The sequence below is a fragment of the Chanos chanos genome, chromosome 10 (assembly GCF_902362185.1).
Source record: "Chanos chanos chromosome 10, fChaCha1.1, whole genome shotgun sequence".
NCBI lineage: Eukaryota > Metazoa > Chordata > Actinopteri > Gonorynchiformes > Chanidae > Chanos > Chanos chanos.
Window position 1 is genome coordinate 8,521,807 of NC_044504.1, and position 16,322 is coordinate 8,538,128.

At 41.7% G+C, this 16,322-nt stretch overlaps 1 protein-coding gene across 1 annotated transcript in view; it reads left to right on the forward strand.

Annotated features, from left to right (window-relative positions):
* Positions 1–1,100: 1,100 nt before the first annotated feature.
* pard3bb (par-3 family cell polarity regulator beta b) overlaps positions 1,101–16,322 on the forward strand; it is a 167,472-nt gene continuing 152,250 nt past the window's right edge. Inside the window, exons 1-2 of the mRNA XM_030785939.1 lie at positions 1,101–1,366; positions 10,560–10,661. Of these exons, the coding sequence (XP_030641799.1) occupies positions 1,250–1,366; positions 10,560–10,661 (219 nt within the window). The 5' untranslated portion in view covers positions 1,101–1,249. The remainder of the gene's footprint in view (positions 1,367–10,559; positions 10,662–16,322) is intronic.

A 16,322-nucleotide genomic window follows, 5' to 3' on the forward strand; every position in this document is an offset into this window, starting at 1 on the left:
GACTACAATCATAACACAATGCATTATAAAACACCATGCTCTGTAAAATCTTAATGCAACGCATAAATCGTTAATTGCATATTATTAATGCCTGTATTTTAATGATTCATGTTCAACTTCAGAACGAATACATTCCGTGCCGCTTCTGGCGCTAGTTTGAAATTTTAATCATGATACAGAAAAGAGACCGATTGCACAGCTGAGTATATTAACTTTGTGTTAACGAAATCAACTGATTTATTATTGATTTCATTAATGGACACCGGTTCGCCAACATCGTTGGTCAGAACCTGCGGTCAAAACTAAGCACTGCCCCTTTAACAAAGTTACAGTGCGTGGCTAAACTAAAGTTTGGATCAGTGGAAGAGTTAGGAATAGTGAAAGGCAATGCGACCACACTCACAAATCATTATATCAGTCAAACACTTTGAAATGCCACTACTGGCCGCATATCAGTTGTTCGGACAGATGGGATTTGAAAACCTTTTGTTAAACCAGCCGTAAGACCTGATATAATAGAATAGTTCTAACGCGCAGAATTTTAAAACTTTTGACTCGGGCTAACCTGCTTGCATCTCCATCTTTGTCCAAGTAAGTACCAGGGTAGACTTAAAAAAAACTTCGATACTCTAAACTGCTTACTTGAAGATACGCTCAAAGTTTAAGACAAATATTCTGTTATTTTAATTAAAAAACAAGTTGACCAAATGTTAAAAACATGGCTAAAGCTACTTAGCTGCGATGCTAATTGACTTAGCTTCTCCGCGGACCGTTGAGTGTTAAGTATTCAGTTATTTTGTTTAAGCGGTTAGTTTGCTAGTTAACTTAATTACCCAGAAGACAGAAGAAGTATTCCACCTTATCTTATTTCCAACGTTATCTCCTCGTGTGTGTGCCGAAAGAAACATAAATTTACAACCAAAGTCATTCCAATGGCTCTTGGGACAGTGTTATGACTACAAATTATGTTAGATTGCTAATTAGGGCTGTTTCTCCTTGTGGAATGTTTTTTATTTTGTTTTAGGGTCAACAAACAAATTATCCTGTAAACAAGAACCGACTGAAGAAGGGAGCGGTTGTTTTGACGAAACATGCAACTATGTAACGGTGCTAAGAGAGACTGAGGGAATGCCAGTTCGCTGTCTCCGTCCGCCTCAAGGCACCTGTTGATGGTGATGAAGTGAGTGCTGGTGACGCAGAACACCTTCAGGCCATCACTGAATTCCGCTGAACTCATCTTTGGAGGACAATGAAAGTAACGGTAACTTTCGGAAGAACTGGCGTGGTGGTTCCGTGCAAAGATGGATGGACAGTTCGTGACCTTATCCAGCAAGCTACCCAGAGATACAGAAAACTTCTTGAACAGGTAAAGAACCTAATTTATCTTGTCGAGGCTAATGCATTTAGACGATTAGTGCGGAAAGTTCAGTGCTGCCGTTGATTTTAAATAGCGTCAAATAATGTTTCTTTTTTCAGCCTTAATTGTCGCATTTTGAATCTTGTCCATTTCAAAATTACTTCCTAAAACTGAATTTAAAACAAACACACTGACACAGCCCCCCTCCCCCTTGTAATTTCATTCCTATTTTCAATTCTTCCTCTGGATTTATGCAATACTGACTTCAGTTCTGTTTATTTTGGGATAAAAAATAGTTCAGAAACACATCTTTCTCATATAGAGACCCAAGTATGAGAATATAATCTTGACATTATCAAAGTGGACACATACAGAGGACAGATGTGACTTGTTCCAGCTCTCGTGTGCATTTAATGCAAATGAAAGATAAAATTCACTGGCCGCTCCATCCCTAGAGTCATGACCTTCTGACTCCTCATCTGTGATCAGCTCCCCCTTGCCGCTTAAGATCATATTGGCCCCATTATTCAAATAGCACACCAGTGTGAGAGGACTCTGATTCTGCCTGAGTCACGAACATCCCCACGGACTGATGAGAAACGTGCAGCTCCTCAGCTCTTTGTGCATCAGACCTTAGCCCATGCCTATTAAACTATAACGTGCTCGTCCTGCAGTCCTCCAGGAGTCTAGGGTGAAATGAGATGGTAGACAGCCACGGGGTCCCTCAGCTGGCAGTACGCTGTGTTATTGCTCTGTCTTTAGACTTGGCAGTTGACTGATGGGATACTGGTGGTCCTGATGCTTGGTGCTGACACGGAGCTGCAGCGGTGTGGCTGGCTGTAGTCAGACGTAGGGTTTCTTCTCTCTGGAAAAACCATGCTTTCCATATCAGCTATACTCCACACCATATGGTTGCGTTATCCAGGAGGTCTGGCAGGTGACTATATAGGAGCCATCAAAAGTGTATGATATAGAGGCAGTAGTTTACAAGAATAAACTTATATGATAATGGTAGTGTGCAACATTGTACAATTATGAGGTCTCGCTATGGCAGCAAACGATGATGAGAAGCGAAATATGTTTGTCCATCTTTGTCAGTATGCGTGGGCTTCATAGTAATTACTTATTTATTTTTCCTGTTTATGCCTGGATTTGTATACGTGTTTGCATGTTTGTTATTCTTGACAACAGAGTGTTATTGGCTGTTTGTCTCTGTGGACCTGTGGTGTGGGTCGGTGATCTACAAGCTTGCTGCGGACAGGATGGATGGCGAGGCTGGATGGAGGGCGATCGGCTGTAGTCTCTCGGGCCTCATTTGCAGGGCTGCAGAGCTGTCTGTTATTAGCCCACGCATGTTGTCTGTGGCTGAGCTTTTAAGTCATCAGGGTCAGGCAGAGGAGAGATAAAGTGGTCCTCCACTGAGCCCCTCCGCTGAGTCTGTCGTCGTGTGTCGAATACGCTCAGCGTTGTGTTCTGCATGTTTGTATTGTGATCGGAAACCGTATCCAACAAAACAATATAATACATCAGTTCCAGGCTTAGGCTACAATTGATCCTTATGATAGATTGTTTTAATTATTGGGCTCTTTCCTGTTTATGACATGAGTGTTTATTATAACAAAGCTATGATGAATGGCTGTGACACAGTGCTCTCCTATGTTCCTTTAATAACGAGAATAATGGAAAATTATTAGGCTGATATGTTAGAACTAAGAAAGTCCCTGAAGTTTATGCAAATCCAATGTTACATCATAGATATATGTCCAGGAGAAAAATGCTGAACCACATTTCATACTTATTTATTTTTTCTTCTTTACCACAGTGGTGATCTCAGCTCCCTCCAGCTCTCCCCTTGCATGAAGAAATATTCTCACAGCTTTTGTTTAATCAAAACAAGCTGGCCAACCTTCAGTCTAATCACAGTATTTGAATATCTACTTGAAGCACTGCATATATCCGCGTGGATTGAAAACTGTTAGTGGCTCACGCCTGATTATACAACAGACCTGTTCTACCTGCTCCCGTGTTAGCATAATCATGTAGCGCAAAGACCTGATGTGGGCGTCAGTCTTCTCTGAATTGTAATGGACCTTCCACCTCTCTCTGCCGATCTGTTTCCTCTTGCAAATGAAATGCCTCATTTGGCTAAGCTGCTATTTACAGCTGATCCTCTCTTCTGTTTTTATGCTGTGTTGCCATTAGACTGAACATTTATACGTTTTAATTTTTTCTTCTCCTTTTTTTTTTTTTTTTCTAATTAACAAAGCATGTTATGAACCATGACGCCATCTTGAATTTTCACTCTCAAACTCGTTACCATCTAGCCTATACATATATATATTTTTTATAATTATGAAATACCTTACATGTTTTTTAAACCGTCAGCGCGCAGAATCGAAGCAGTTTATTTCTGTGAACTCTCAGCGGGTCAGGTCTGGGTCTATTTGATCTGTAGCCCGTCTGCAGAGAACAGAGATATTTAGGCTGTGACTCAGTCTGATGAAACGTGCTGTCCCTTCACTACATTTACTGCTGTTTTCTTTTTTTCTTCCAATCCGTAATGTCTCAGCTCTACAGACTGTGTAATTGATCACTCAGTGCTCAAGCGCTGTTGTTCAAACTGTGTCTCAGCTTGTCCACAGGACAGTGTTGTAGTAAATAGGGATGTTGAAGTCTCATCGTGTAGTCTGCCTCAGTGTGCTTCAGATGTTTGTGGATGGTTGGTAAAGAGTTTTCCTGCTTGGTGTGAGAGCTTAAAGTCTGTGACGGCTTGGCTGCGTTATCTTCGCCGCGATAGAGCTCAGAGTGCTGGTGTTAATTACCAGATTTCATCCTCTCCCATTGAAGTCTCACCAGCTCATAGTCTTTCATTTTTTGTTATGCTAATCTCACATATTTTCCTGCAGCTGTGTAATTATGTATTTAATATGCCTCAGGATTAAATTGAACTAAGCACTGACCTAGATTTACTCGTGCTAATCTATGTCTCTTTACCTCTTTAAACACTGTCATATATCCTAGCAAGAAGCTGTCATTTTAAAAAGAAGGGGAATTACTGCTTTGAGGCTTTTCCTCTCTAATTTCATGTGTGCTCACTATAACCTTTGATTTCAATTCCGTCTTCCTTTGTGCCGTGTTACACTGTTCAAAGAAGAAATATCCAAGGAGGTTTCTTTTCCAGTGGCTCAGACACGCCTTTTCTCTATGGAGGGAATGCCTGTGATCTTAAACCAGCATTAGGTAGAATGTTCCAGGCCCAGTGACTCTGTAAGGTTGTGCCTGAATATTCTGTTGTTGTTTTTTTTTTGTGTGTGTGTGTGTGTGTGGGTTAGCCAACAGGCCCTGAGGCTGTAAATCCAGTCCGAGAGCTTGGGGCAAGGGAGGGATGGAGGAAGTACTTGGGAGTCACTTAGGAAGTTATCAGCCCGCTGTAAAAGAGGCCACTTAATTACCCAGATGCACGTAGGACCGTAGCAGAGCTGCTGTTCTTTCATTAAACTTAGGAACGCCAGATTCTGGAATGCTGAGCTAGCTGCCAGGTTTGCTGAAGTCATCGAAACCATTGGCCTCTTGCCAAAAGAACAAACAATTAGCATACAGTGTCATGGAAACGCTTGCTCCTTGGCATCTGTTCATGATGAATAGAATTCAAACCAGTGCCGTGGCATCTGGAGTCATATCATGACAAGTGCACTTAAAAACAAAGAGGGACTTTTGATTAGCTTGAAATGATGTGGAGAGATTGATGGCGTAGTAGCGAAAGAAATGCAGTTGTATCTGAAATTTAATTGGACGTCCATTTTCAACATTGCTGTCATTTCTCTCTAGCTGATTTTCTCCTCTGACTTTGGTCCTTATAATGTTAGTCTGTTTCTGTTAATGTTCTTGTCTGGTGAACTGGACAGAGGCTTTAAGAAGAGGCTCTGGACTGAGGTTAGCATTTTGGACTGGTTTCTGTTTGTCTTGGGAGTGTTCAGGGTGGGGACTGCTTTGTTGCGGCCGTCTGTTGCTCAGTCCAGATTCACGCTGTTTCACTTTGGATTGTGTATGTAAGCTAGCAGCTGTCTGATGCGAAATATAGGCTATATAATTTTATCGGTATTTCGTCCACACAGGGCTTCAGATGATATATCAGACTACGTTAGGCTAGCATTTCCATGGATTCTCACTCTACCAGTTGTGTATTTCAGGACATTACAGTAAATGCGGTTTGGTACACTGTGTGTGACCCAGACAAGGCAATGTGTGGCAGAGGCTGGTATGTGTATGACAGAGACTTGTTTGTGCAGCGCTGACTGGTCACGGTGTAGCTAAGACTGGTTAGTTAGTGCAGTACTGGTTTGTATGTGCTGTAATGTGCTTTGTGTGTGAAGCTATTTCCTGGTGAGTGCTGGGTCAGTGCTGATTTCAATCAGGCAGACGACAGAGACATGCTGTCTGAGCAAGAATGTGAAGGCAGCCAGACTATCTCATTTAAAACTACAGATTAAACACACACACACACACACACACACACACACAGAGTATCACTCCTACATACATTTGCACATGCTTGAGACACACAGAGCTGCATTTACAAGAAAATATTCATATCATTTGTCTTTTTATACATAAAACACCTCATCTGATGTGAGCTCACTACTCCATTACAAGAAATGGATGTGACGCTAGGTTTGGAAGAAGGAAATTCATCTCAGAGCAAAATTGGGATTTTCATACTTCAACAGCAAGAACGACAAAAAAATAAAAAACCAAACAGACAAACAAACAAAAAAAAAAAATGAAATGAAATGCAGTGTGAAGGCGGCGGATGGTTCTGGAAGATAGACAGTGTCTTATTGCATGATTATCATCATCATCATTACAGTTTATGAGTACTGTAATGCTGTGGGGCTTGGTAATGGACCCCTGACATCTCCCACAAAAGCACAGCACTAATATACAGCAGGAGGTCTGCTGCCTCGCTGTCATCAGCACACACCAAATGTTCTGGAGATTTCCATCATTTCATTACTGGGTCCCTTTTGCCTGGCCCTGCCACACTTGCACTCATTCACTTGTCATGGAGCAGGAAATGACTCGTATTATAGCATGCAAGGCATTCCTCTCATAGCAGCCGCGCTAGCTGCTACATAGCTCTCATATCTTGACTATCAGACAGCTCCTGACCTCTCTGTCACCCTCATTCACTCTGTCTTAGTGCTGTTCGCATGCTGTATCCAGGACCTCTATACAGGGGGGGGTCTAAGGAGGCAACAGCCTTAAATGGGTTTCGAATGACTCTCATGATGTTTTTCACGCAGGTTGAAATTGTTTGGAAATGGTTTCATTTATCGTTTCACTTAAAATAAATAGTTTTTCTGTTCAATGTTTTTTTTTTTTTTCTTAAGGTGATTTTATAACTTGTTTTATATTCTGCAGTTTTCTGTGTCTTCTGTGTTTTCCACTCTGGTGCTGCTTTCTTCGGAACTGTCGTGTTAATTCTTAAAAGATGTTGCTTCGTGCTTTGGTGTGCACATGGTGATTCATAATTACATAATGAGAGTAAACACGGTAATTGTTCCACGGTTGACGTAATCTTTGCCTGTGTCCGTTTACAGAGCTGCACACACAAAGACAAAGTGAAGTTTTGATTTGTGTTTTTAAAGACTGTGGTGAATAGGAGAGGCCAGGGACAGACCGGTCAGATAAGCAGTGGACATGCTGTCCATGGGCTGATTGGGTGTGGCTGTAGTAACAGATTTCCTTTTTCCAACGGTGCATGATTAAGGTGCTGTCTGAGAAAAAGAACACTGTGTGTGTGTGTGTGTGTGTGTGTGCGTGTGTGTGTGTGTGTGTGCGTGTATGCAAGTGTATTTGTGCATGGTGCTAGGCCAGGAAATATTATAGGTTTCTTCTTCAGAGATCTTCTCACTCATTTACACATTTTGCAAACATGACCCTCCATCACTAATATAGCAAGACTTTTTGCTCTTAGTTGTTTATGTTTGTCGCCTGCCAGCTTTGAAGTGGAAGTTGAGGCGATGTGAATGCAGGTCTTTTGCAAAGGCTCAGTGTTCCTGGACAGCAAACATCCTTATGTACTCTCAAACTGTTTTCTTTTTTCTCTGAGAGTGAAGTTAGCCTAAAGTTTATGAAAACTTTAGGTCCGGCAAACTGTCTACACAAGATTAGTTCTCATTGCGGTGGTCTTTGGACTTGCCGGTCCACTTCGATGTGATTGAACTTCCTTATTTTTGCTGGATGAGTTTTTGTAAGTCTGGCCACAGCTGAGCTCGCCTGGGGAGGAAAGCAAACCGGAAAAGGCACTAACCCAAAACAAATGGAAAAATCCAGTGCAGTGAAACTAGCCATAAAATGTATTCTAAGAATCAGGGCGTTAGATCTGGGAAGGAAAAGAGGCCTGAGTGTATGTGTTCAGATCTCCCATAACATCCTACACTTCCAGACTACCATTAAGAGACACTAAATTGATCACCTCACAGACAAAATAAAATGCTGAAATTACCAGCAATTTTTGAACCCTTAAATTAAGCTAATGCTAACTTATTCTAATGATATTATGCCACATTAGTTTGTAATTATGGAAACGATTAAGACTGTGGCAGTAGATTGGAAAACTAATCATTTGTTCGTCATTCTCATATTCTTTGAATAGACTTGACATTCTTCAGGAACTGTATTTTGTAGTAATTTGGACAATAGAGACTTTAGAGGTGACCTGCTTGGATTTATAGCCATATATATATATGTGTGTATATACACACATACATATACATGTATATGTGTTTATTTTTATTTATGTGTGTGTGTATATGTGTGTATGTATATATACATACATATATACACACTTTTCTTTGTCAGTGAAAGTCAATGAAGTTGTCTGACTGGTTTTCAAGATAGACTTACTCAAGTATCTTGTGCGGGTCAGATCCAGGTCTGCTCTTCTCTTGTTACACACAATAAAGTTGTGTTCACACAATCATATCTGATAGCTTCTCACCTCTGTGCAGACACAAACCTGTTATCTCACACTGCTATAATACCACAGACCCACAGCAACAAAGATCTGGTCTCATTTCACCATGTTTTAGTCAGAAGACTCCAAGTCTCTGCCACTGTATAAAGGTGACATCGAAAACTTCAACTATTTTGGTGTCCCTGTTTTCTTGTCTTTTCTCTTCTTTTTCCTACTGTTTGTTGGTACAACTTGCTCCCAGTGTGTTTGCTTTTTCTCAAATCATGAAACAGATGCATTACACGGTCATGTGTCCAACACTCTCTAATGAGATCAGATCGGAACTGCTGGAGTCCATGGACAAGCAAAACATCAGCATCATGGCACAATGGGAGCTCATTTTATACAGTCCAGAAGATTAAAACTATGGCCATGGAAGGGCTGATTAGTTGTGGAAAAAAACGCAGTTGTTACTCATGTTCTTTTTGAACTGGGGCTAAGCCATGTTGTGCTTTGACTTGGTGTTTCTGACTGATGTATGCCAGAATGTTAATGGTCTAACTGATTGCAACTGAAACACACGGCAGATGTGAAAGCAAGCATACCGGAGTATCAAGTCTTACTCTACTATTTGCCAAAACACATCGCACAGAATGACTGTTTGTTCAAATCACTGGTGAAGGGTAACAGAATGGCATTGTCTGGGCATAGGCTTTAGCACTCCTAATGGCTTTATGAAAACGATGCAAGCTACATTTAGATGGTTATATAAGAGAAGCAAATAAGATGTTGTCTTATATGTAATTACGCACAAGCTGTTATATGGCTGTCATTTAAATGGAAGTAGTTCCTGTGTGTGGCAGAGTTTAATTTCTTTCCATATTTCTTTCTTTTTTTTCCTCCTTGCATTCTCTCCATCTCTCTCTCTCTCTCTATCTCTCTCTCCCTGTCTGTCTCTCTCTGTCTCAGTGCCTTCAGAGTAAAGCTATTAGGAATTGTACTTGTGATTCACCGACTGTTGGCTAGGCTGTAAACATCAGACATGTGGCTAGTCTCTGTAGTCTTGTTGAATTTTTCTTGAGTGCTCCAGTGGGGATGGTGTTATTTAGGTGTGTGTTTTGTTGCACAGTCCTGTGTTACTCCTGTCAGCTGTGTTGGGCTGGTGTACTGTCATTAATCAGAGGCAAAAGGAGCAGAGAGGTGCAAGCTCGCCCTGTCCACACTCCCCCTCTAGGAGGTGTGAGTGGAAGAGGGAGCTGAGGAGAGAAGGTATTTTAATGAGCACGAGTTCCTTATGTACTCTAGCCAACACCCTCGGAGTCTTACTGCTAACACAGGCTCAAAAGCACTGCCCTATCGGCTTACAGAAGAATTCACACCCTGAGGCAGTAGTTGTATTTTGTTGCAGGCATATTCATGGCATATACAGTGTGATTGGTTCATGAAATGAACAATGAAATGATAATGAAATTCTGATCTTTTCTTAAGTATTAATGAAAAGCATCATAGGTTACTCACAGTAACAGTGGTGCTAGAAAGTTTGTGAACCCGTTAGAATTTTCTGAATTCCTGCATAAATTTGATCTAAAATGTGATCAACTCTTCATCTAAGTCATAAAAATAGGCCATGAGACCCCAATAAAACAAATAACACAAAAATGTTATACTTTTTATTTATTGATCAAAATGATTCAACGTTTAGATGTCTTTGTTGGAAAAAGTTTATGAAGCTCTAGGAGGATTTTCAGGTCAGTTAAAAGGATAATTAGAGTAAGGAGTGTCAATCAGTGTGATGACAATCAGATGTGAGTTATGGCAGCCTTAATTAAAAAACATAGACCTCAGTCTTCACTGCACAGGTTACCAGTGCACATCAGGCTCGAAAAGGTTAAATCAATTACTAAACACTTTGGGCTTCAACAGTCCACTTTCAGACAAACCTTCTAGCACCACTGTAATGATCTGAATTTTCCCTAAATGGACTGAATTTGAAGTCTGAAGTCTGAATTCTACCAAACTCTATTAAAAGTCACTGTGTTTGCTGTTTGGATATGCCCTCTAGTCATCCCAACCCCCTCCACTATCCACCCTGTACTTATTAAAAGAGCGGTTTGTTCCCTTTAAGAGACGGCCTTGTCGACGGGCTTTTTAAGTAACTGATAAGGTCTGTTTTTGTGTTGGTGTAAAAAGCCTCTGTGTTGTATCATTGATAAAGGTTGTTAACACATTGGGTCTGTTCTACAGGAGGGGGACTTCCTGGTGCGGACCCACCACGTGGAGTACTGCGACGGGGGGATTCTGGATCCTGACGATGTTTTGACTGACCTAGTGGAAGATAAGGACAAGGTAATTCAAAGGCCTTTGTGTTTACGCAGCAAGTGAAAGGATAAAACCAGCAGATATAGACCTTACCTAGGTACCCAGAAAAGGACTGATTAACTTTGGGACATTATGCATTACGGAAACGCGTGGGGATGCCCACAAGTTGATGTGTGTTAATGCCGTTTGCACAGCCGTGGGATCCTGCGAGCTAGTCTCTCTCAGAGACTAAAATAGCCACAGCGATGAGTCTCCAGGCTAATATGTTTGTCCTTTCTGTTATTAGACGCATAGGGGCACTGGTAGGCTGTAAGACCACTCCAAACCTGATAATACTAAAGGCCATTTTCCTCTTAATTGAATTCACTCAGACATCAGATGCCCTATCAGATGCGAAGCTTTTGATTTGCCCAGTCTAATTAATATCGTTGAGAGCAGCGGCGAGGCGTAGCTCCACACTGAAGGAGGGTATAACTGTGATATTGCCTCAAAATCACAAATCATGACACTCTGTAGTGTTTGTCAATTCACCTACAGGCTATGTCCATATTGACCACTAACCTACACCTCACCGTTTAAAGATTTCTAACAGTGACATTTAACATTATCCTATAAGAATACGAACCAGCCCATTATCACACACAAGCAGTGCGTACACGCATACACTTTACCTTCCACACCCACACCCCCCCGCCCCTTATGGTCTGGAATGAGCTCATAAATCCAGGCAGCACTGGGATGTGGAACGTTCATTCTCTGTCATGATGTTGCTATGGTGACAACTTTCTGAAATGTCACTGCTGATGCTGGACTTTCCTGTTGATGTTAGAACTGTACTTTTCTTGTCCTTTGTCTGAATCCATTGTGTTTTTTGTTGTTTTTTTTTCATCGAATTATTTGTGAACGTTTTACAGGAATTTTTAGGACAAAGTGAAAACAGTTGGTTGCTAAGCCATGGAATTTGCTGTTGCACACAAATAGGTTAAAAGTGGACTCTAGTCCAGAACAGTACGTGCTGAATGTTATTTCTTGAGGCAGACATCTCTCAGTCTTTAAGTGTCTGGACAGAGGACAGTATTCAGAGCAAACTGGTTGGTAGCACGCTGCGCTTATTGTTTTTTTTTTTTGGCTAATTACATTGCGAATGGTTGTGTGAATGGCTGCCCCTATGTTTATTTATGCTTAAGTTAACGTTTGACATAGCTACAGTACTTAGCATGTGAGATTGATACTGAGAGCAAGATATCTGATTACAAGCTTAAACTGTGCTGTATGTGTACGAGAGATTCCTGTTCTTTGTCCACACAGAGAGCATCCTTGCTCCCATAAAATGAGGATATATGTAGGCCTATAGCTACAGAACAGGAGCACCTGTGGTCTACGGCTTTAGTTGTCAGACCTCAAAGCTGAAGTGACCTTTTTAAGTGACTCTTAAGAAGAAAGAGATTACCCATGGAGTGATGAAAGAAAAGCAGGGGGCAGTGTGTGTTTGTGTATGTGGAGTGCCTTGCCAACCCTACGTAGGAGTCACTTCTTTGTCTCTTGCCTCAGAGCTGTAGCTGTATCTTCATAGTTGCCATACTACTACACAGACAACACCAGGCATTCAACTTTTAACTTTTACCACAGGGTCATTCACGTAGAAGTCAAATAAAGTGTAGTCAAATAAAATGTTCAGTGTGGCCGGGCTGTCTTTTTTTTTTTTAAGGAGTCAAGAGTGTCTTCAAGGCTGATTCTCTTCATTCAGAGAGACAGATCCTGCTGCACAGACCCTCCTACATGCTGCTCTCTGAATGGGAATCCCCTGATGTAGCTGCAGGACATCTGAGTGTGTGGAGCAGTTGTTCAAAGCGTTTTTTTTGGACTGACTGTTATAAGAATATCTAAGGTGGATCTAACAAAAACACAGAAGGAACTTTCAAGTTATTGTCACCCTTTTAGACTACAGAAAATAAACAGCTCATAGTTCATCATTTTGGTAATGTTTGTAATTTTTTTGTGAATAGTGACTTCACCGAGTAGTTTTCCTATGTGTTATCAGGTTTGAATGCAGTAGCAATTCAGTTTCAGAGGGGTGAGACTTAGATTTTTCTGCTTTACCTCTTAATGCATGGACAGAGATGGATATACCCACTGTTGAGGCTGAACTTAAAGCATGCCGTGGCACACAGAGCTAGATACTCTGAGAAAGAACTAAAGAGAAAATAGAAGCTGTCTGATGAATACCATACTTTATTTTTTGAATTATTTGAGTTGCATTTTCCCAGTTATCAGATCTGTTGGGTGAGTTAGATGAAGTTTGTACACCTCTGCCCTCTCCTGGTCTGAAGTGTACCTCTGACAACCCCTCCTACATTCAAATCCCCCACTACAAAATCAAGAGAAAAAAAATCTTCTTTTAAGATTTTCTGCAATATGTTTTACTATGTAGTACTTTATAATAGTTCATTTCTCTTGGTATTTCAAAAACAGCCCCAAAAAGTGTATCGTAAAGGTTACTTGGTAATGGAGGGAAAAGGGAAGCAGAGTGAGATGTTTGAATAATATTGATGTGTGTGCAGAAGGTTAATTAAAACCCGCAGTCATTCATCAGCGCGCAGAGCGGGCGGGCACTGCGACCTAGCTGCAAATCAATCACCCGGTCTGGTGCACTGTACTGCCAATGTGCAGAGCCTCTGCCCTGCCTCACTCACTCACTCACTCACTCACCGGTAACACAACTCTATATCTCACTTTGTCTGACTGTACCAGTCAGTTGCAGGCACATTTCATTTTGGCCTGGGTGAGCTTTCCTCTGTCTCATGAAGACTGTCTCATCGTAATTTCACTCTATATTATACCCATGTTACTCATCGTGTCTCAGTCTTCGACGGTCTTTTTTCTTTTTGTGTGTGTGTGTGTGTGTGTCTGCTCATCCTCTCACTTCCCCAGAATCATTGTCGGTATCTTAGAAACATCTCATATTTGTCTTAGCGTGTTCTTAGTCACTTTGCATTTCCAGGATGTAGCTGCAGGGCTGTTTGTTGTTTGTGTTTGTTTAGCAGGAAGCATCGAGGACTTTACTTCTGTGAAACTGATAGAGTAACATGCTGCCTGCTGACTGCTGATGGTCATGTTTGTTCTGAATGTCGTTCTCAGGAGCATAAGGATTGAATGTGTGTTTTGTGTGAGTGTACAGTCATGTCTCACTGTGAATTACATACTAGATTGTTGGTCTGCACCCTTCATACTAATTGTACATGAAGGCTAAAGAATAACAATAGTAACGTGTGTATGCCATCACTCAGGCGCACTCCGGATTTTAGAGCAGAGGGGTTTTGCATGAGGGTTTAGTTTGCATGCACCTACCTACTGGACAATCAAGGAGGCCTCAGACTGATGTGTGTCGTCATGGCAATAGGATATTGAGGAAAAGCTTGGACATCTGGAAGGATTAGAAAGTGTGCTGAAGCTTTGGCTGGACAGTACAGGGGAATAAACTGAAATAAACCATTTAGTACTACATGACAAAGTAGCCATCTACAGGATCGTTGGGTGGTGGGGGGTGGGTAGTAGAGAGAGGAAAACTGAGAAAGTTCTGTATGAGAATGACCAAGGTTGGTTTCACATCTCCTAACAACAGTGTTTGGTTCAGTCAGATTGGTCTTTGTTTTCCCTTTTTTCTATTAGGCTCATTCTTTGAAACTGATTACAATTAGGCCCCTCTCAAAGTCTTACTTGATGCTAATTAAAGAGGTTAATCAAGATTAATTAGATATGATTCTTTGTGCTCAGCGCAGACGGAGTAAACCTCACCCCTGCCACGAGGTCGAGTGCTGTGACGCTGAGCTACAGAATACTCTGTGATTTGATTACACCATTTCCCCATCCAATCGCTATTAGCCCGCAGCAGGAACACCGCCGATTGGCTGCACTAAGAGTGCGCTGATGAATATTCATCGAGGTCTGATAGCTGAATATAATGGGCATTGAGCAGGCAGGGAGTGTAGCCCTCAGACCCTGCCCTGCTGGAACCAGTCACATGCAGTGAGGGTGGAGGAGAAGGCATCTTATTGGGTCAATTAAGCCCTGATCACCCACCCACAGTGTCTCAGTAAGAGAGAGAGAGAGAGAGTGGGAGAGAGCCACCGCCAGTTATTTCCGAGCAGTTCATCCTGGCCATAAATCGAAAGATTCCTAAAAAGCAATCATCTGTGACCGCTCTTAAATCATTTAGAGAAAGACCGCTGTTAAAAGAAGCATGACAGACACTCTCTGGTGTGTGTGGTCTCTGGGTTTTAATTTACGGCCACTTGCAGAATGTTCCAGATGGATATTGACTGGCCTCTGAGCCCGGCCTCTTTATGTTGTTGTTATTGTTCTGGGGTTTAATTTATCATCTGCTCAAGCAAAACAGATGAAAGTGATTTGGCAAAGGGAAGCCACGCTTGACTTTACTCTGGGGTTTGAACTCCGATAATGAAGGTGGTATGTTGATGCGGACATGGCCGAGCTCACTGGGGATGGAAGGAGGCCACCAAATCAGGAAAACAGAGAGAAAAAAGGAAAAAAAAACGAGTGTCTTGGGAATAAACCCTGACAGCAAACTTGAGCTTCAATCAGAGCGGCACAGACGACTGTCTATGCAATGAGCATATATATTAACAAACATCAGAGAATGACACGTACCGTTTTCAAAGTCATTGGGCTTTCTGCCTCCAGCATCTCAGATCTTGATGCAACGGCAAAGACAGAGCAAATCATTAAAGGCCTGAATGCAGAAGCTACATCAGCAGCACTTCATCCCTCTCTAATCTGACTGCAGGCGCCTTATGATGCAAGAGGACATGGTTTTGGTAAAAGCTCTCTGCCCTTTGCTATTGTAGCACTAAACCATACCCCACTCAAATAATGATGACGATCAAATTTGTTACTCATGTTGATTCTTTGTTTTCCTGATTGAGCCTCACTTTCCCATATGTATTCTATGTTTTTATTTATTTATTTATTTAGTTTGAGCGACCAATGATTGAAAATGTCTGTGTCTGTGTTCCTGAACATCTGGCTCCCATTGAAAGTTTTTGGGCAATGTGTCTAGTCCTAGCACTATAATGACACTAGGTACATATGCGCGTGCTGCAAACTCTAAAGCAAGCAGGAAGTGGATGCATGTGGCAGCCGAGAGATAGGGAGGGACAGTTGGTGTGTTGGAACCGGGCTGGGCCCCGTGCGGCACTCTGAGGGGACCTCAGAAAGCGAAAGTATGAATTGGCACCGTTTGTTAGGCTCAGCGTGTGCGAGACCGTCTGATGTCCAGACAGAGGGGCTGTGAGCCAGGCTTTCACTGTCCAAACTTTGTATCATTCCAGCTCTACAAGTTCCTAAACCCATGCCTGCTCCTTCAACTTTACACCAGTCAACTTACACTCCTCTTAGTCTCTCAGGGATGGTTAGCAGTGCAAGATGCTGACTTATTCAGCTCTCAGATTAGTGAAATTAATCACACTGGGAATCATTTGCCATTAATTTAATTTATAATAATAACTATAAAATATTATGGGCTATGAATATAGAAAATGAATATTTGTTGTTGATTCTGTTTTTGATCTGAAGAACATTTTGTTTGCTTGGTGTTGTTTACACTGGTCTCACAAAAGTCAACACCCCCCCCCCCCCCCCCAAGAAAAGGAAAAGTACTGTGCACTCTTG